At 45.7% G+C, this 21,943-nt stretch overlaps 1 protein-coding gene across 1 annotated transcript in view; it reads left to right on the top strand.

Annotated features, from left to right (window-relative positions):
- LOC106579690 (serine/threonine-protein kinase 17A) overlaps positions 1 to 7,093 on the top strand; it is a 57,583-nt gene extending 50,490 nt beyond the window's left edge. The window contains exons 5-7 of the mRNA XM_014159823.2: positions 34 to 82; positions 3,678 to 3,857; positions 6,084 to 7,093. Of these exons, the coding sequence (XP_014015298.1) occupies positions 34 to 82; positions 3,678 to 3,857; positions 6,084 to 6,417 (563 nt within the window). The 3' untranslated portion in view covers positions 6,418 to 7,093. The remainder of the gene's footprint in view (positions 1 to 33; positions 83 to 3,677; positions 3,858 to 6,083) is intronic.
- Positions 7,094 to 21,943: the final 14,850 nt, after the last annotated feature.

The following is a 21,943-nucleotide window of genomic DNA, read 5'->3' as shown; positions in this document are numbered from 1 at the left end:
GGGATAGTTGATAAGTCATTTTTTCTTTTGCAGCTCCAGAAATCCTTAATTACGAACCAATTAGCACAGCAACAGACATGTGGTAAGTGGCCTTTCACACTAACTTAGTGCAGTGGTTCTTAAACATCTCCTCGAGGACCCCCAGACATTCCATGTACTTTATTTTTTCCAGAGCTAGCACACCTGATTAAACTTGTCAACTAATCATCAAGCCTTTGACTAGGTCAATCAAGTGAGCTAGGTCAGAGCTACATCAAAATTGTGAAACGTCGAAGAGAGGTTTGAGAACCACTGTCTTAGTTCAACAGTATGTGGTATGGCTTGTGGTTGTTTTATCCAATAGCTTCTTTGAGACAGAGAGGGATACACTGCTCAAAAAAATAAAGGGAACACTTAAACAACACATCCTAGATCTGAATGAAAGAAATAATCTTATTAAATACTTTTTTGTTTACATAGTTGAATGTGCTGACAACAAAATCACACAAAAATAATCATTGGAAATCCAATTTATCAACCCATGGAGGTCTGGATTTGGAGTCACACTCAAAATTAAAGTGGAAAACCACACTACAGGCTGATCCAACTTTGATGTAATGTCCTTAAAACAAGTCAAAATGAGGCTCAGTAGTGTATGTGGCCTCCATGTGCTTGTATGACCTCCCTACAACGCCTGGGCATGCTCCTGATGAGGTGGCGGATGGTCTCCTGAGGGATCTCCTCCCAGACCTGGACTAAAGCATCCGCCAACTCCTGGACAGTCTGTGGTGCAATGTGGCGTTGGTGGATGGAGCGAGACATGATGTCCCAGATGTGCTCAATTGGATTCAGGTCTGGGGAACGGGCGGGCCAGTCCATAGCATCAATGCCTTCCTCTTGCAGGAACTGCTGACACACTCCAGCCACATGAGGTCTAGCATTGTCTTGCATTAGGAGGAACCCAGGTCCAACCGCACCAGCATATGGTCTCACAAGGGGTCTGAGGATCTCATCTCGGTACCTAATGGCAGTCAGGCTACCTCTGGCGAGCACATGGAGGGCTGTGCGGCCCCCCAAAGAAATGCCACTCCACATGACTGACCCACCGCCAAACCGGTCATGCTGGAGGATGTTGCAGGCAGCAGAACGTTCTCCACGGCGTCTCCAGACTCTGTCACGTCTGTCACGTGCTCAGTGTGAACCTGCTTTCATCTGTGAAGAGCACAGGGCGCCAGTGGCGAATTTGCCAATCTTGGTGTTCTCTGGCAAATGCCAAACGTCCTGCACGGTGTTGGGCTGTAAGCACAACCCCCACCAGTGGACGTCGGGCCCTCATACCACCCTCATGGAGTCTGTTTCTGACCATTTGAGCAGACACATGCACATTTGTGGCCTGCTGGAGGTCATTTTGCAGGGCTCTGGCAGTGTTCCTCCTGCTCCTCCTTGCACAAAGGCGGAGGTAGCGGTCCTGCTGCTGGGTTGTTGCCCTCCTGCGGCCTCCTCCACATTTCCTGATGTACTGTCCTGTGTCCTGGTAGCGCCTCCATGCTCTGGACACTATGCTGACAGACACAGCAAACCTTCTTGCCACAGCTCGCATTGATGTGCCATCCTGGATGAGCTGCACTACCTGAGCCACTTGTGTGGGTTGTAGACTCCGTCTCATGCTACCACTAGAGTGAAAGCACCGCCAGCATTCAAAAGTGACCAAAACATCAGCCAGGAAGCATAGGAACTGAGAAGTGGTCTGTGGTCTCCACCTGCAGAACCACTCCTTTATTGGGAGTGTCTTGCTTATTGCCTATAATTTCCACCTGTTGTCTATTCCATTTGCACAACAGCATGGGAAATGTATTAACAATCAGTGTTGCTTCCTAAGTGGACAGTTTCATTTCACAGAAGTGTGATTGACTTGGAGTTACATTGTGTTGTTTGAGTGTTCCCTTTATTTTTTTGAGCAGTGTATAATGGAAAACTTCACACATGTAATAAAACAGAACCATTCCCTAGATGGGCTTTTAAAATGATAAAGACTTTATCTTAGAGAAAATCTTCAGCTCATTTCCAGTGGCTGTATATACACTATATATATACAAAACTATGTGGACACTGCTACAAAGTTGTGTATTTGGCTATTATAGCCACACCCATTGGTGACAGGTGTATAAAATCAAGCACACAGCCATGCAATCTTCATAGACACACATCGGCAGTAGAATGGCCCGTACTGAAGAGATCAGTGACTCTCAACGTGGCACCGTCATAGGATGCCACCTTTCCAACAAGTCAGTTTGTCAAATTTCTGCACTGCTAGAGCTGCCCCGGTCAACTGTAAGTGCTGTTATAGTGAAGTGGAAACGTCTAGGAGCAACAACGGCTCTGTCACGACTTCCGCCGAAGTCGGTCCCTCTCCTTGTTCGGGCGATGTTAGGCAGTCGACGTCACCGACCTTCTAGCCATCGCTGATCCATTTTTTATTTTCCATTGGTTTTGTCTTGTCTTCCAACACACCTGGTTCCAATCCCATCAATTACATGTTGTGTATTTAACCCTCTATTTCCCCTCATGTCCTTGTCGGTGATTGTTTGTTGTATGTATTGGTGCAAGTTATGTTCTGGTGTGCGACGGGTTTTGAACCCTCTTATTTTATTTAGTATATTTTGGTTTTAGGAGTTTTTTTATATTCATTAAACTGCTCCGTTTAAAGTTCACTCTCCTGCGCCTGACTTCCCTGCCACCAGCACGCACCCATCACAGGCTCAGCCGCGAAGTGGTAGGCCACACAAGCTCACAGAACGGGACCCCTAAGTGCTGAAGTGCGTAGCGTGTAAAAGTCATCTGTCCTCGGTTGCAACACACACTACCGAGTTCCAAACTGCCTCTGGAAGCAACATCAGCACAAGAACTGTTCGTCGGGAGCTTCATGAAATGGGTTTCCATGGCCGAGCAGTTGCACACAAGCCTAAGATCACCATAGGCAATGCCAAGCGTCGGCTAGAGTGGTGTAAAGCTCGCTGCCATTGGACTCTGGAGCAGTGGAAATGCATTGTCTGGAGTGATGAATCACGCTTCACCTTCTGGCAGTCCGACGGGCGAATCTGGGTTTATCGGATACCCGGAGAACACTACCTGCCCCAATGCATAGTGTCAACTGTAAAGTTTGGTGAATGAGGAATACTAGTCTGGGGCTGTTTTTCATGGTTCAGGTTAGGCCCGCTTAGTTGCAGTGAAAGGGAATCTTAACCCTACAGCATACAATGATATTCTAGATGATTCTGTGCTTCCAACGTTGTGGCAACAGTTTAGGGAAGGCCCTTTCCTGTTTCAGCATGACAATGGTTTGTCGAGATTGGTGTGGAAGAACTTGACTGGCCTGCACAGAGCCCTGATCTCAACCCCATCGAAAATCTTTCGGATGAATTGGAATACCGACTGTGAGCCTGGCCTAGTCGCCCAACATCAGTGCCCGACCTCACTAATGCTCTTGTGGCTGAATGGAAGTCCCTGCAGCAATGTTCCAACATCTAGTGGAAAGCCTTCCCAGAAGAGTGGAGGCTGTTATAGCAGCAAAGGGGAGGACCAACTCCATATTAATGCCCATGATTCAGGAATGAGATGTTCGACGAGCAGGTGTCCACATACTTTTGGTCATGTAGTGTATATATATCTGTCTGTTTGTCACTTTATGTATCTGCCAGGAGTATTGGGGTGCTGACCTACGTGATGCTGACAGGTACCTCTCCCTTCCTGGGGGAGGACAAGCAGGAGACCTTCCTCAACATCTCCCAGATCAACGTCAGTTACCAGGAGGACGAGCTGGAGCATGTAGACCAGGCCGCCATCGCCTTCATCAAGGTCCTGCTCGTCAAAGAACCCCAGTGAGTAATGTGGTCATTGGGGGGTGTAGGGGATGGGGTTCTAAGCTGACATATGGAATTGTTTTAAGAAGTCATACAATGGATCATTTAGCTATGTCACGTCCTGACCAGCAGAGGGAGTAATTGTATTATAATTTGGTCAGGACGTGGCAGAAGGGTATTTGTTTTGTATGGTTGGGGTTGTGTGTATTATTAAAGGGGTGTTTGGTTTATGTAGTCTGGGGTTTGAGTATATGTTCTAGTGTTGGTTTTCTAGTCTGTCTATTTCTGTGTGGTTTGTGTGGCTCCCGATCAGGGACAGCTGTACGTCGTCGTTCCTGATTGGGAGTCATATATTAGATGCTTGTTTTCACCTGGGGATTTTGTGGGTAGTTGTCTTTAGCACTGCTGTTTGTGAGTATAGCCTGTTAAACTGTCTTTTGTCGTTCTTCGTTTTGTTATTTTTTCCGTGCTCTCTGTGTTTAATAAATATTCAAGATGAGCATCCACATTCCGGCTGCGTTTTGGTCATTACAAGCCAACGACACCCGTGACAAGCTATTTGATTTAGAATTCAGAATTGTAGGTAAAATATATATTTAACAATTATTTGATAAAATATTGAATTTGGCATTTACTACTATAGCCCAAAGAAACGCATTGAATAACACATTCATAAATGCAAGAAAGGCAGTCAAAAAATGTCATAAGGAATAAGGTTTTGAAGTGTCTGTCCTATATCTAAGAGATACACATTTAACCCCTTATTTTTGTTGGCACAAAATGACCTCCATACTGCCATTCATGTGTACCTTTAGACGAGTCCTGTAGGGCTAGTGGGGGTCATAGAGCAAAACGGAGAACAGTCTTGAAGGAGTTCCCACATATGCTTTGTTGGCTGCTATTCCTTCACTCTGCGGTCCAACTCATCCCAAACCATCTCAATTGGGTTGAGGTCGGGTGATTGTAGAGGCCAGGTCATCTGATAGGTCATCTGATGCAGCACTCATCACTCTCCTTCTTGGTCAAATAGCCCTTACACAGCCTGGAAGTGAGTTCGGTCATTGTCCTGTTGAGAAAGCGCAAACCAGATGGGATTGTGTATCGCTGTTGTAGTTATGCTGGTTAAGTGTGCCTTGAATTCTAAATAAATCACTGACAGTGTCACCAGCAAAGCACCATCACACCTCCTCCTCCATGCTTCACGGTGAGAACCACACATGCGGAGAGCATCCGTTCACCTAATATGCATCTCACAAAGACATGGCGGTTGGAACCAAAAATCTCAAATTTGGTCATCAGACCAAAGGACAGATTTCCACCGGTCTTCTTGTTGGTGTCCTTTTGGAGTGGTTTCTTTGCAGCAATTCAACCATGAAGGCCTGATTCACACAGTCTCCTCTGAACAGTTGATGTTGAGATATGTCGGAAATTGAACTTCATGAAGCATTTATTTGGGCTGCAATCTGAGGTGCAGTTAATTGCCGATATCTGAGGCTGGTTGTGCGAATGAACGTATCCTGTGCAGCAGAGGTAACTCTGGGTCATCCTTTCCTGTAGCGGTCCTCATGAGAGCCAGTTTCATCATAGCGCTTGATGGTTTTTGTGACTACACTTGAAGAAACGTTCAAAGTTCTTGAAATGTTCCGGATTGACTGACCTTCATGTCTTAAAGTAATGACGCACTGTAATTTCTCTTTGCGAGCTGTTCTTGACATAATATGGACTAGGTATTTTACCAAATAGGGCGATATTCTGTATACCAACGCTACCTTGTAACAACACAACTTATTGGCCCAAACGCATTAAGGAAAGAAATTCCACAAATTAACTTTTAACAAGGCACACCTGTTCATTGAAATGCATTCCGGGTGACTACCTCATGAAGCTGGTTGAGAGAATGCCAAGAGTGTGCAAAGCTGTAATCAAGACGAAGGGTGGCTACTTTGAATAATGTCATATAAAATCTATTTTGATTTGTTTAACACTTTTTTTTGGTTACTACATGATTCCATATTTGTTATTTCATAGTTTTGATGTCTTCACTATTATTCTACAATGTAGACTGCCAGACCACAAAAATCTATTCTATATACAGTAGGATAGGCCCCTTGGGGAATCAAATCCACATCATTTGTGTTGAAAGTGCCATGCTCGGTCAAACCCACCTAGCCATTGGAGAAGGTGAATATGGGGGTAAAAGTTTCCAATGATTCCCTGGCCTCACACACTCCTTTCTCCCAACAGGAACCGTGCCACTGCAGAAGAGTGCCTGCAGCACCAGTGGCTCCAGCCTAAAGAGAAAAGGGAAGCCGAGGCAACAGTAGATGTGAAAGACACTATAAGCCCCACCAAGTGCACCTCTGAGCCAGCCAGCCCCGAGAGCCCCATCAGGGGGGAGGAGGAGGATGGCCCCGAAACGGAGGAGCTGATCGTGATGGCGGCCTACACACTGGGCCAGTGCCGCCAGTCAACAGACAAGGAGGTCATGACCCCCGACCAGAAGGCCATCTCCAAACGCTTCAAGTTCGAGGAGCCCTTCAGCGCCCTCCAAGAGGTTCCTGGGGAGTTCATCTACTGATGGACTCACACACACACACACATCTCATCCTCTACACTAGGGGTTCCTGGAGAGCTAGTGGTGGTGTTGGGTCTCCCTTCTGCCCTTCACTGACACACCAGATAATTCAGATCGTCACGGCCCTGATTAGTTGCTTAGTAGAATCAGGTGCATTAGTGATGGGTTGGAGCCAAAGCCTGCACCAACCAGTAGCTTGCAAAGAACCTGGGTGGAAAAACTCCTGCTCTTACATCTAGGGAAAAGCAGTTAAAAACATTGCACTTACAAACCAGAAGAAACATCTCACACTTTTCTAACCCACCTCACGGTCTGAATTCGTAAACCAAACAGCTTTTTTGTCCCTTTTTTTTCATATACATCCTGTCGTTACTCCAGATTAAGCCTTGTTGTAACGTTACTCCAGACTGAGCCTTGTTGTGACGTTTCTCCAGATTAAGCCTTGTAACGTTTCTCCAGATTAAGCCTTGTTGTGACGTTTCTCCAGATTAAGCCTTGTTGTAACGTTACTCCAGACTGAGCCTTGTTGTGACGTTTCTCCAGACTAAGCCTTGTTGTGACGTTTCTCCAGACTAAGCCTTGTTGTGACGTTTCTCCAGACTGAGCCTTGTTGTAACGTTACTCCAGACTAAGCCTTTTTAACGTTACTCCAGACTGAGCCTTGTTGTAACGTTACTCCAGACTAAGCCATGTTGTGACGTTTCTCCATAAGCTTTTGCGTTTTAGACTAAGCCTTGTTGTGACGTTTCTCCAGACTAAGCCTTGTTGTAACGTTACTCCAGACTAAGCCATGTTGTGACGTTTCTCCAGACTGAGCCTTGTTGTAACGTTACTCCAGACTAAGCCTTGTTGTGACGTTACTCCAGACTAAGCCTTGTTGTAACGTTACTCCAGACTGAGCCTTGTTGTAACGTTACTCCAGACTAAGCCTTGTTGTGACGTTTCTCCAGACTAAGCCTTGTTGTGACGTTACTCCAGACTAAGCCTTGTTGTGACGTTACTCCAGACTAAGCCTTGTTGTAACGTTACTCCAGACTGAGCCTTGTTGTAACGTTACTCCAGACTGAGCCTTGTTGTGACGTTACTCCAGACTGAGCCTTGTTGTGACGTTTCTCCAGATTAAGCCTTGTTGTGACGTTTCTCCAGACTAAGCCTTGTTGTGACGTTTCTCCAGATTAATCCTTGTTGTGATGCTTTGTTTTCTTCTTCTTTGGTGCCTTGCTGGGAGAATTAGAGATGGAATTGCATCTTTTTTGTCCATGTTTTGTCTGCCATGTATTTTCTTTATGTTTAAGGTTATAGATATTTTCTGAAGGGGAAAGGGGGGGTTTAATTATATATATATCAAACGTTATGTTGATTTAAGAGTAAGTCTCTAAATAATTCTGTTGAAAAAGCCATTGAACACGTTTGACCCAGACCTGGGAACATCCCATGCGTTTCAATCTCTTCAGCAATAATAGCAAATAATTTACACTTGTATATGCAGAGAGCGCTTGGTTTTCTTTCCTAACTCCCAAATAATAGTCATCGTCACCATCAAACGAGAAGCTTCTTATTATGGGATGTTCTACTGTAAATAAAGATATATCTCTTAAACCTTTTTCTGAGTATGATTTGGGTTTTTTTATACTGAATTATGGCCTTGAATGAAGATGTATTTATTTCAGAGGAGATTATGCATGGACACACTGGCAGCTGTGCCCGCTGGCTTCCTGCTCCCCTGGGTGCCCGCTCCCCTGGGTGCCCGCTCCCCTGGGTGCCCGCTCCCCTGGGTGCCCGCTCCCCTGGGTGCCCGCTCCCCTGGGTGCCCGCTCCCCTGGGTTCCCGCTCCCCTGGTGCCCGCTCCCCTGAGGTGAAGCAAAGCATCAGTGATGCCCCATTAGCCATTCATATACAGCTGTTAGTTAAGAAGACTACTCTAGCCTTGCAGGTCCTCTCCTCCTCTGTCTCCTTGTCCATCTCTCACCCTCCACTTCTAATGTTTGGCTTTCCAGTGTGTTCTTTTTAATAACACCCTCCAACACAATTAACTTTAGGAAGACGTTATTGAGCCAGCAATTTAGATTTAAAACATTTTCCAGTAGTCCATTGGGTAAGTCATGTCTTTGGTGCACCTAAAAGAACATACAGAATTGTGACTTTATGCTTTACAACGTATGGGTCTGCGTAGAGAATTCTAAATTATATTTGTCAGGAACACAATAAGGACGTGGTCGAAACATTGTTTTCTCCCAAATGACCACTAGATGGCAATGTTGTCTCTATTCTGGGACTTACACATGAGTCATTAACTTTCCTTTAAAAGTGCATCCATAATCACTGATTAGACGTGATCGAACAGGTGAGTGCAAGGCCTCCATCACATGGCTTTCATCTGTTGGGGTCATTTCTAATCAGTGATTACTTCAAGGAAGGGTGGAAATAAATCATGCTTGTTTGACACTATTATAAACCTTGATTCATACAGATCTGTTTCTATATTCACTCCAACCTGATGTAGCCAGTTTGGGAGAGGTGAGGAACAGCTATGGAACAGGCTTTGTGGTAAGTGCAATGGAAGAATATATCAATATTTTATGTGAGTCCTCTTATTTGGTCTGGCAGTAGTGTGGTATGTCACCTTAAAAGATACCTTACCAAGTATATATTTATTTTTTCATGACATTGTTGAACTATTGTAGCCTACTGTTCCAACATGTAGGCCTGTTATGAAATGGCAAACATTTAATTTTTTCTCATCCTCGAGGATTTATGGTGCAATAGTTTATGTGTCGGGGGACTAGGATCAGTCTGTTATATCTGGAGTATTTCTCCTGTCTTATCCGGTGTCCTGTGTGAATTTAAAGTATGCTCCCTCTAACTCTTTTCTCTCTTCTCTCGGAGGACCTGAGCCCTAGGACCATGCATCAGGACTAACTGGCCTGATGACTCCTTGCTGCCCCCAGTCCACCCCAGTCCACCTACTGCTGCTCCAGTTTCAACTGTTCTGCCTGCAGCTATGGAACCCTGACCTGTTCACCGGACGTGCTACCTGTCCCAGACCTGCTGTTTTCAACTCTCTAGAGACAGCAGGAGCGGTAGAGATACTCTGAATGAACGGCTATGAAAAGCCAACTGACATTTACTCCTGAGCAGTGGCGGTTCTAGACCATTTCAACTGGGGGGGCCAAGCTAGGGCCAGTTGTACTGTTAGAGGGGCCAATTACATTAGACGTTATTGTTGTCATATCGTATTCTTCACTGCATTGCAGGCAAAAGACCATGTTCATAATCATTAGTGTTCCGCGTTGCCACTGTCTAATAATGGATGTAAAAAAAAGAACGATAGCAAAAATTAGTTATGTAAAACTTATTTCATACTTTGATAGTATTTCATACTTGAATTATGCTTTGAATTACACAAATAGGTCATGTAAGTTGAATCATGTTGTTAATCAAAGTTGAAAAAAAACCATGAGCTGACTCACACCCAGAATAATGGTTTGTGTGGAGGTGCTGACTAACGGTGAATAAAATATCAAAAATAAAGTTGCACACTCCATGTATAAACTCCCAGCAATTGAACGGGTATTTACCAACTGTGCCTTCCTCCGACCCTGTGGAAGGCACAGTGATGCCAAAACGTTGGTAAATACCCGTTCAATTGCTGGGAGTTTATACATGGAGTGTGCAACTTTATTTTTGATATTTTATAGTTAATCACAGTTTTAACATTTCAGTACGGCAGTGCTGACTTAATTTAACCCAGTCATTTTTAACAATCCATGGTGGTGGTACTTACTTAGGCCTAAACAAGCCAATTTGTATCAAGGATACCTTTTAACTGTGAAGACAAGGAAAAATGCCATTAGCCTGCAGTGTAGGGTTACTGTGTATTGTCTCTAAATGCGTACCATCTTTAATGTTAATTCAAGGATCAGTTATTAAGTAAGTCTTTGTTGGAATTCAGTCTGGATTTTTCTCATCATTACAGAGTAGCCTTTTGTTATTGATGAAGTGAATAAGCATCTCCCCAGTCTTCATTAAAACGAACATACCGAGAGGACTGACGAGGGGAAATACATATAGATACACCTCTCAGAACGCTGTCAGAAATGAAGCATAGCACCAATTACAGGCTGAACATGGAACTCCAGAATAATGAATTGTTGTGACAGACCGCTTGACAAGGGGACATTTGTTATCTGCTCACCCGGCAGCTATAGTTTATATTAGAATACTCGCACACTCATATGAACTCCCCCGGCAGCTATAGTCTACATTAAAAGACTGCGTCTCTGGCAAACCATCCCAGTTTATTTTGAGTAACTGATGTATGCATGTTGATAGGAGGTATTGCAGGGCTGTCAAGTCTTTCATATTCAGAGAAAGGGGTTGGGTGCTACATTCTGTCACTGATGTGGAAAGCTATGGAAGAAAACCTATTTGTAGCAGAGGTAGTTCACTGAGCTTGAACCTTTTACTTTAGCTCCCCAAACTAATCCCTAGGCTTTAGCTCAGTTGGCTAAACACGGTCTTGTGTTGCAGACAGCCTTCGAGTTCGAACCCAGTTGGTCATAGTTCCACAGCTCTTTCACACTAGCGTGGACGAAGGGAAGGAGACAAGGAGAGGAATCCTCGTCAGGCTACTGACGTTTCACGGTTCCTGAATGTGAATGACACTGACAATAGTGTCCTGTAGAGGGTAATAGTGTCCTGTAGAGGGCAGCATAGCCTAATCATAATGTTCAGAATGTCCTTTGTCTGCGATGTCTGTGGATGTTTGGCAGAGGCCAATAGCACAGGCTTACAGAAGGATATTGGCAGTCAAATACAGTAACTTTCCTTGGAAACTGATGGGAAAGGGTTTCATCACAAGGGTAAAGTCTGATGTGATTGCTGTGGAAAGAACTTGATGAAGACACAGGTTCTACTAAATTGAATCCCATCTGTCCTTGTCATTGGGCCTGAAAATGACTAGAAAAACCTTTAGGATTACTATAGAAAGAAACCCTATAGGATTACTATAGAAAGAAACCCTATAGGATTACTATAGAAAGAAACCCTATAGGATTACTATAGAAAGAAACCCTATAGGATTACTATAGAAAGAAACCCTATAGGATTACTATAGAAAGAAACCCTATAGGATTACTTTAGAAAGAAACCCTATAGGATTACTATAGAAATAAACCATATAGGATTACTATAGAAATAAAACCTATAGGATTACTATAGAAAGAAACACTATAGGATTACTATAGAAAGAAACCCTATAGGATTACTATAGAAAGAAACCCTATAGGATTACTATAGAAAGAAACCCTATAGGATTACTATAGAAAGAAACCCTATAGGATTACTATAGAAAGAAACCCTATAGGATTACTATAGAAAGAAACCCTATAGGATTACTATAGAAAGAAACCCTATAGGATTACTATAGAAAGAAACCCTATAGGATTACTATAGAAAGAAACCCTATAGGATTACTATAGAAAGAAACCCTATAGGATTACTATAGAAAGAAACCCTATAGGATTACTATAGAAAGAAACCCTATAGGATTACTATAGAAAGAAACCCTATAGGATTACTATAGAAAGAAACCCTATAGGATTACTATAGAAATAAACCATATAGGATTACTATAGAAAGAAACCCTATAGGATTACTATAGAAAGAAACCCTATAGGATTACTATAGAAAGAAACCCTATAGGATTACTTTAGAAAGAAACCCTATAGGATTACTATAGAAATAAACCATATAGGATTACTATAGAAATAAAACCTATAGGATTACTATAGAAAGAAACACTATAGGATTACTATAGAAAGAAACCCTATAGGATTATTTCTAGGTTAAAATAATCAATTTTCATCCACCACTTCTTTTGGTGTTGATGCGTTATAACTTGACTATCATCAATTAGTGCCTGGTATGTGTTTCCCTGCTTTTTATTTGAATCAGAATCTGTCATTTGCCCATGTCTCTGTGCCAGCTCTTTGTAGATTCTATTACAGTGGCTCAATGATACGGCAGAACTCTCAACGCAGTGAGATGTTGCACCTTGTCGGTGGAATGAGGGGTGACCCATAATCAGTCAGGATAACAACTTAAATGGGAGGCAATGAAATAGTTCTCTCGTTATGGTTTACAAATGCAGCATAATTCTCCCATCACCAATACAACACCATGCCAGAGCCCTCTTGGTTCATTTTAATTAATTCTCTATCAATTACACAGCTAAATGTGTCCCTATGGCTGGTCACTATGGCTGGTCCCTCCAGCTGGTCCCTATGGCTGGTCCCTATGGCTCGTCCATCTAGCTGGTCCCTATGGCTGGTCCCTATGGCTCGTCCATCTAGCTGGTCCATCTAGCTGGTCCCTATGGCTGGTCCCTATGGCTGGTCCCTATGGCTGGTCCATCTAGCTGGTCCCTATGGCTGGTCCCTATGGCTCGTCCATCTAGCTGGTCCATCTAGCTGGTCCCTATGGCTGGTCCATCCAGCTGGTCCCTATGGCTGGTCCCTATGGCTGGTCCATCTAGCTGGTCCCTATTGCTGGTCCATCTAGCTGGTCCATCTAGCTGGTCCCTATGGCTGGTCCATCCAGCTGGTCCCTATGGCTGGTCCCTATTGCTGGTCCATCTAGCTGGTCCATCTAGCTGGTCCCTATGGCTGGTCCATCTAGCTGGTCCCTATGGCTGGTCCCTATGGCTGGTCCATCTAGCTGGTCCCTATGGCTGGTCCATCTAGCTGGTCCCTATGGCTGGTCCCTCTAACTGGTCCCTATGGCTGGTCCCTATGGCTGGTCCCTCTAGCTGGTCCCTATGGCTGGTCCCTCTAACTGGTCCCTATGGCTGATCCCTCCAGCTGGGCCCTGTGGCTGGTCAAATCAAATCAAATTTATTTTTATATAGCCCTAGGGGTGACCCATAATCAGTCAGGATAACAACTTAAATGGGAGGCAATGAAATAGTTCTCTCGTTATGGTTTACAAATGCAGCATAATTCTCCCATCACCAATACAACACCATGCCAGAGCCCTCTTAGTTCATTTTAATTAATTCTCTATCAATTACACAGCTAAATGTGTCCCTATGGCTGGTCCCTATGGCTGGTCCCTCCAGCTGGTCCCTATGGCTGGTCCCTATGGCTCGTCCATCTAGCTGGTCCCTATGGCTGGTCCCTATGGCTCGTCCATCTAGCTGGTCCATCTAGCTGGTCCCTATGGCTGGTCCCTATGGCTGGTCCCTATGGCTGGTCCATCTAGCTGGTCCCTATGGCTGGTCCCTATGGCTCGTCCATCTAGCTGGTCCATCTAGCTGGTCCCTATGGCTGGTCCATCCAGCTGGTCCCTATGGCTGGTCCCTATGGCTGGTCCATCTAGCTGGTCCCTATTGCTGGTCCATCTAGCTGGTCCATCTAGCTGGTCCCTATGGCTGGTCCATCTAGCTGGTCCCTATGGCTGGTCCCTATGGCTGGTCCATCTAGCTGGTCCCTATGGCTGGTCCCTATGGCTGGTCCATCTAGCTGGTCCCTATGGCTGGTCCCTATAGCTGGTCCCTATAGCTGGTCCCTATGGCTGGTCCATCTAGCTGGTCCCTCTTGCTGGTCCCTCTAGCTGGTCCCTCTTGCTGGTCCCTCTAGCTGGTCCCTATGGCTGGTCCCTCTAGCTAGTCCCTCTGGCTGGTCCCTCTGGCTGGTCCCTCTGGCTGGTCCCTATGGCTGGTCCCTATGGCTGGTCCCTATGGCTGGTCCCTATGGCTGATCCCTCCAGCTGGGCCCTGTGGCTGGTCCCTATGGCTGGTCCCTATGGCTGGTCCCTATGGCTGGTCCCTCTAGCTGGTCCCTATGGCTGGTCCCTCTAACTGGTCCCTATGGCTGATCCCTCCAGCTGGGCCCTGTGGCTGGTCAAATCAAATCAAATTTATTTTTATATAGCCCTTCGTACATCAGCTGATATCTCAAAGTGCTGTACAGAAACCCAGCCTAAAACCCCAAACAGCAAGCAAAGCATGTGAAAGAAGCACGGTGGCTAGGAAAAACTCCCTAGGAAAAACTGGTCAAGATGTTAAAATGTTAAAATGTTCATAAATGACCAGCATGGTCAAATAATAATAATCATAGTAGTTGTCGAGGGTGCAACAAGCACGTCCGGTGAACAGGTCAGGGTTCCATAGCCGCAGGCAGAACAGTTGAAACTGGAGCAGCAGCACGGCCAGGTGGACTGGGGACAGCAAGGAGTCATCATACCAGGTAGCCTAGAGGCATGGTCCTAGGGCTCAGGTCCTCCGAGAGAAAGACAGAAAGAGAGAATTAGAGAGACCATATTTAAATTCACACAGGACACCGGATAAGACAAGAGAAATACTCCAGATGTAACAGACTGACCCTAGCCCCCGACACATAAACTACTGCAGCATAAATACTGGAGGCTGAGACAGGAGGGATCAGAAGACACTGTGGCCCCATCCGATGATACCCCGGACAGGGCCAAACAGGCAGGATATAACCCCACCCACTTTGCCAAAGCACAGCCCCCACACCACTAGAGGGATGTCTCCAACCACCAACTTACCGTCCTAAGACAAGGCCGAGTATAGCCCACAACGATCTCCGCCATGGCACAACCCAAGGGGGGGCGCCAACCCAGACAGGAAGACCACGTCAGTGACTCAACCCACTCAAGTGACGCACCCCTCCCATGGACGGCATGGAAGAACACCAGTAAGCCAGTGACTCAGCCCCTGTAAAAGGGTTAGAGGCAGAGAATCCCAGTGGAAAGAGGGGAACCGGCAAGGCAGAGACAGCAAGGGCGGTTCGTTGCTCCAGCCTTTCCGTTCACCTTCACACTCCTGGGCCAGACTATACTTAATCATAGGACCTACTGAAGAGATAAGTCTTCAGTAAAGACTTAAAGGTTGAGACTGAGTCTGCGTCTCTCACATTGGTAGGCAGACCATTCCATACAAATGGAGCTCTACAGGAGAAAGCCCTACCTCCAGCCGTTTGCTTAGAAATTCTAGGGACAATTAGGAGGCCTGCGTCTTGTGACCGTAGCGTACGTGTAGGTATGTACGGCAGGACCAAATCGGAAAGATAGGTAGGAGCAAGCCCATGTAATGCTTTGTAGGTTAGCAGTAAAACCTTGAAATCAGCCCTTGCCTTAACAGGAAGCCAGTGTAGGGAGGCTAGCACTGGAGTAATATGATCAAATTTTTTGGTTCTAGTCAGGATTCTAGCAGCCGTATTTAGCACTAACTGAAGTTTATTTAGTGCTTTATCCAGGTAGCCGGAAAGTAGAGCATTGCAGTAGTCCAGCCTAGAAGTAACAAAAGCATGGATACATTTTTCTGCGTCATTTTTGGACAGAAAGTTTCTGATTTTTGCAATGTTACGTAGATGGAAAAAAGCTGTCCTTGAAACAGTCTTGATATGTTCTTCAAAAGAGAGATCAGGGTCCAGAGTAACGCCGAGGTCCTTCACAATTTTATTTGAGACGACTGTACAACCATCCAGATTAATTGTCAGATTCAACAGAAGATCTCTTTGTTTCTTGGGACCTAGAACAAGCATCTCTGTTTTGTCCGAGTTTAAAAGTAGAAAGTTTGCAGCCATCCACTTCTTTATGTCTGAAACACAGGCTTCTAGCGAGGGCAATTTTGGGGCTTCACCATGTTTCATTGAAATGTACAGCTGTGTGTCGTCCGCATAGCAGTGAAATTTAACATTATGTTTTCGAATGACATCCCCAAGAGGTAAAATATATAGTGAAAACAATAGTGGTCCTAAAACGGAACCTTGAGGAACACCGAAATTTACAATTGATTTGTCAGAGGACAAACCATTCACAGAGACAAACTGATATCTTTCCGACAGATAAGATCTAAACCAGGCCAGAACTTGTCCATGTAGACCAATTTGGGTTTCCAATCTCTCCAAAAGAATGTGGTGATCGATGGTATCAAAAGCGGCACTAAGATCTAGGAGCACGAGGACAGATGCAGAGCCTCGGTCTGACGTCATTAAAAGGTCATTTACCACCTTCACAAGTGCAGTCTCAGTGCTATGATGGGGTCTAAAACCAGACTGAAGCGTTTCGTATACATTGTTTGTCTTCAGGAAGGCAGTGAGTTGCTGTGCAACAGCTTTTTCTAAAATTTTTGAGAGGAATGGAAGATTCGATATAGGCCGATAGTTTTTTATAATTTCTGGATCAAGATTCGGCTTTTTCAAGAGAGGCTTTATTACTGCCACTTTTAGTGAGCTTGGTACACATCCGGTGGATAGAGAGCCGTTTATTATGTTCAACATAGGAGGGCCAAGCACAGGAAGCAGCTCTTTCAGTAGTTTAGTTGGAATAGGGTCCAGTATGCAGCTTGAGGGTTTGGAGGCCATGATTATTTTCATCATTGTGTCAAGAGATATAGTACTAAAACACTTTAGTATCTCCCTTGAACCTAGGTCCTGGCAGAGTAGTGTAGACTCAGGACAATGGAGCTTTGGAGGAATACCCAGATTTAAAGAGGAGTCTGTAATTTGCTTTCTAATGATCATGATCTTTTCCTCAAAGAAGTTCATGAATTTATTACTGCTGAAGTGAAAGCCATCCTCTCTTGGGGAATGCTGCTTTTTAGTTAGCTTTGCGACAGTATCAAAAAGAAACTTCGGATTGTTCTTATTTTCCTCAATTAAGTTGGAAAAATAGGATGATCGAGCAGCAGTGAGGGCTCTTTGATACTGCACGGTACTGTCTTTCCAAGCTAGTCGGAAGACTTCCAGTTTGGTGTGGCGCCATTTCCGTCCCAATTTTCTGGAAGCTTGCTTCAGAGCTCGTGTATTTTCTGTATACCAGGGAGCTAGTTTCTTATGACAGATGTTTTTAGTTTTTAGGGGTGCAACTGCATCTAGGGTATTGCGCAAGGTTAAATTGAGTTCCTCGGTTAGGTGGTTAACTGATTTTTGTCCTCTGACGTCCTTGGGTAGGCAGAGGCAGTCTGGAAGGGCATCAAGGAATCTTTGGGTTGTCTGAGAATTTATAGCACGACTTTTAATGCTCCTTGGTTGGGGTCTGAGCAGATTATTTGTTGCAATTGCAAACGTAATAAAATGGTGGTCCGATAGTCCAGGATTATGAGGAAAAACATTAAGATCCACAACATTTATTCCATGGGACAAAACTAGGTCCAGAGTATGACTGTGGCAGTGAGTAGGTCCAGAGACATGTTGGACAAAACCCACTGAGTCGATGATGGCTCCGAAAGCCTTTTGGAGTGGGTCTGTGGACTTTTCCATGTGAATGTTAAAGTCACCAAAAATGTGAATATTATCTGCTATGACTACAAGATCCGATAGGAATTCAGGGAACTCAGTGAGGAACACTGCATATGGCCCAGGAGGCCTGTAAACAGTAGCTATAAAAAGTGAGTGAGTAGGCTGCATAGATTTCATGACTAGAAGCTCAAAAGACGAAAACGTCATTGTTTTTTTTTTGTAAATTGAAATTTGCTATCGTAAATGTTGGCAACACCTCCGCCTTTGCCGGATGCACGGGGGGTATGGTCACTAGTGTAACCAGGGGGTGAGGCCTCATTTAACACAGTAAATTCATCAGGCTTAAGCCATGTTTCAGTCAGGCCAATCACATCAAGATTATTATCAGTGATTAGTTCATTGACTATAACTGCCTTGGAAGTGAGGGATCTAACATTAAGTAACCCAATTTTGAGATGTGAGGTATCACAATCTCTTTCAATAATGGCAGGAACGGAGGAGGTCTTTATACTAGTGAGATTGCTAAAGCGAACACCGCCATTTTTAATTTTGCCCAACCTAGATCGAGGCACAGACAGGGTCTCAATGGGGAAAGCTGAGCTGACTACGCTGACTGTGCTAGTGGCAGACTCCACTAAGCTGGCAGGCTGGCTAACAGCCTGCTGCCTGCTGCCTGGTCCCTCTAGTTGGTCTCTCTGGCTGGTTCCTATGGCTGGTCCCTATGGCTGGTCTCTCTAGCTGGTCCCTATGGCTGGTCCATCCAGCTGGTCCCTATGGCTGGTCCCTATGGCTGGTCCCTCTATCTGGTTCCTATGGCTGGTCCCTATGGCTGGTCCCTATGGCTGGTCCCTATGGCTGGTCCCTATGGCTGGTCCATCTAGCTGGTCCCTATGGCTGGTCCATCTAGCTGGTCCCTATGGCTGGTCCCTATGGCTGGTCCACCTAGCTGGTCCATCTAGCTGGTCCATCTAGCTGGTCCATCTAGCTGGTCCCTATGGCTGGTCCATCTAGCTGGTCCGTATGGCTGGTCGCTCTGGCTGGTCCATCTAGCTGGTCCCTATGGCTGGTCCATCTAGCTGGTCCCTATGGCTGGTTCCTATGGCTGGTCCCCATAGCTGGTCCCTCCAGCTGGTTCCTATGGCTGGTCCATCTAGCTGGTCCATCTAGCAGGTCCCTATGGCTGGTTCCTATGGCTGGTCCCTATAGCTGGTCCCTCCAGCTGGTTCCTATGGCTGGTCCATCTAGCTGGTCCCTCTTGCTGGTCCCTATGGCTGGTCCCTATGGCTGGTCCCTATGGCTGGTCCCTCTAGCTGGTCCCTCTAGCTGGTCCCTCTGGCTGGTCCCTATGGCTGGTCCCTATGGCTGGTCCCTCTGGCTGGTCCCTCTGGCTGGTCCCTCTGGCTGGTCCCTATGGCTGGTCCCTATGGCTGGTCCCTCTAGCTGGTCCCTATGGCTGGTCCCTATGGCTGGTCCCTCTAGCTGGTCCCTCTAGCTGGTCCCTCTAGCTGGTCCCTATGGCTGGTCCCTCTAACTGGTCCCTATGGCTGATCCCTCTAGCTGGTCCCTATGGCTGGTCCCTCTAGCTGGTCCCTCTGGCTGGTCCCTATTGCTGGTCCCTCCAGCTGGGCCCTGTGGCTGGTCCCTCTAGTTGGTCTCTCTGGCTGGTCCCTATGGCTGGTCCCTATGGCTGGTCCATCTAGCTGGTCCCTCTAGCTGGTCCCTCTAGCTGGTCCCTCTAACTGGTCCCTATGGCTGGTCCCTATGGCTGGTCCCTCTAGCTGGTTCCTATGGCTGGTCCCTATGGCTGGTCCCTCTAGCTGGTCCCTCTAGCTGGTCCCTCTGGCTGGTCCCTATTGCTGGTCCCTCCAGCTGGTCCCCCTGGCTGGTCCCTCTAGCTGGTCCCTCTGGCTGGTCCCTATGGCTGGTCCCTATGGCTGGGCTCCAATTCCACTTTCATCTCCTTTTGATTGCAACAACAAATTACATGCCTGTATGCTTTCCTCTCACTTTCTCACTTCTTACCCATTGCCATGACAACTAGAGTTATTACTCGGAATCTTATTTCACCGGCTAGTCTACTCGCCTCCTCCCCTAAGGAGTGAATTTTTGCCTCGTGCTCAAGTGCTAAATTTTCCAGACTGTTTAGTGTTGCGGTGGCTAACTCCACATGCTGGAGAGTAATTTGTGTTGTACAATGGCGTGACTGCGGGAGGTCCCTGGTTGTACCCCACAGAGTTGACTACACAACTCAGCATGTCGCTTTTGATAAACGCAAGGGGGCCTCGACACTGTCTGCAGTCAATACTGTAGCAAAGAGAACCAGAAGGCCACTGTGGCACAGGCTATCCCATACCCTCACCACAGCTACTCACAATTTGCAACTTGGGTCACTAGCTGAGGCCAATGTGCACCGTACCATGCCCCTGGCCAGAAGACACACTAGAGATGTAATATGAAAAAGGAACATCACCTACGGTAGGATTTGGTGTGACACAGAAAATGTAGCGAACTGTACAAAGAGATGAGTGAGGTAAAGGACTTCTCCCCCAATTCTAGTGTGAAACTCGAGGTTCCCCGCTGCTCCCTGTCTGAATGGATATGACTTGGAGGAAATGTAGACTGTAATTGAATTAGTAGACTGTCGCTGCTGACTCCTTGGTGAGCTTGACCTATTGTTGCAGGCTCAGTTCAAAGGTCACCTGAAGCTGTCCCATGGTTCCCTGATACTCACGCCCACAACCTCCCCACATCAAATATGACCCCATAAAAAGTCTCTTACCTCTACTAAGGAAGAGACAGAGCCACTCCTAGCTGGGCTAATCGACTGACCAGGCAAGGCCTTTACCCAGGATGCATTTCTGGAACGGATGGATGTTGGACTCCTTTAGAAATGTCTTACTCATTAGGAGCATCAACAAGGATCAACTGCTCCAGTGAACTGAATTTTTGGGCCATCTTTTGTATATCATTCCAGGAGAAGAAGTTGATCATTCTGCATCTAGAAAATGTTTACTTGGTACATTTGACCAATGTAGTTGAACAGCACGTGACGATAAACTGTACAGGGATAGTGTTTCCAGGTGGATCCAGGGCTAGGAGGGAGGAGATAGGGTACTGCTTGGATTTCTATCCTAATAAATAGGTTTAGGGTCAATGTACACAAGCAAGGCCCACCTCCAAGCAGTGTCCAAGATCCCTGGTGTTAATCAGGGCTGAGTTTGATGGTTGTTGTGTCCTGTTAAGCTTACCCTTATTAGCAAAGACTGTACCTATGAGTGTCTGACACTCAACTAACTTGTCATACCTGCGTTAATCTCTTGTGAAAGACATTAAATATTTGGTTATGGATTCTGAGATTATACCCGTGCAAACCCTCAAACCTTTTACATAAACCATGCATGTGTTGATGTCAGTAGGAGATCTGTGAAGGTTTGAGCTATGCACATCACGTTAGGACGTGTGCCTTTTGTGACCATTCTGAGGTTTTCTAGGGCGAGTTGGAGGTCTTGATGTCTATAATTGGTTGTATGACCGCAGGAGAACATCGTAGGAAGGCTGCTATTGCTCATTTACATCCCAATTTCAACCCCTGCAGGTAGTCCTCTGTTACCTGGCAATATATTGGAGAGAACAGCACACGCCTTACTTCCTGCTGTGGATGGATACACTGACACTAATCTAATGTGATGGGGCCACGTACATGGAATTATGCGTCAAACAGGATGATGAGAGGGTAACATGGTGAGAGTGGATATCTAATCACTCCGCTACTCATTCCTCCCAGCAAAGCACATCTTCTATATGCCCTGTATATTCCATTCTAATCCTATGCCATGTTTGTCCGTGCTATCATAATGATGGTGGTAGCCTTGGTGTGGTTGTTTCATGTTGAGAGCAGGACAGTGACACTATATCCCAGCCCCATTATGTATCTCCATGGATCTGTAGGATTGTTTTAGCTATTTTTCTGCTTGCTAATGTCCTCATACTTTCTGACCCTGCACCTCCACTGACCGTTCCTGGTCAATAACCCAACTCCATCAACAAATCTGATTTTGCCACATTGTACAGAGCAGGTTTTGCTTTGTGTATCTCATGTGATTTATTGAGAGCGTATGTCCAACCGTGTTTTTTAATCGATTTTGATGGATCATCCTTATTAGTGTGGTTCAAACGCTTCTGTACAACAAGCCTTTAAGGAAAGGCTTTCATCAAAGGGAAACATGTACAGCAGATCTCTCTCTCTCTCTCTCTACCCATTGTCC

The sequence above is a fragment of the Salmo salar genome, chromosome ssa19, assembly GCF_905237065.1.
Source record: "Salmo salar chromosome ssa19, Ssal_v3.1, whole genome shotgun sequence".
NCBI lineage: Eukaryota > Metazoa > Chordata > Actinopteri > Salmoniformes > Salmonidae > Salmo > Salmo salar.
The sequence above is the reverse complement of the archived record's forward strand: the minus strand, read 5'-3'. Positions and strand labels throughout refer to the sequence as shown.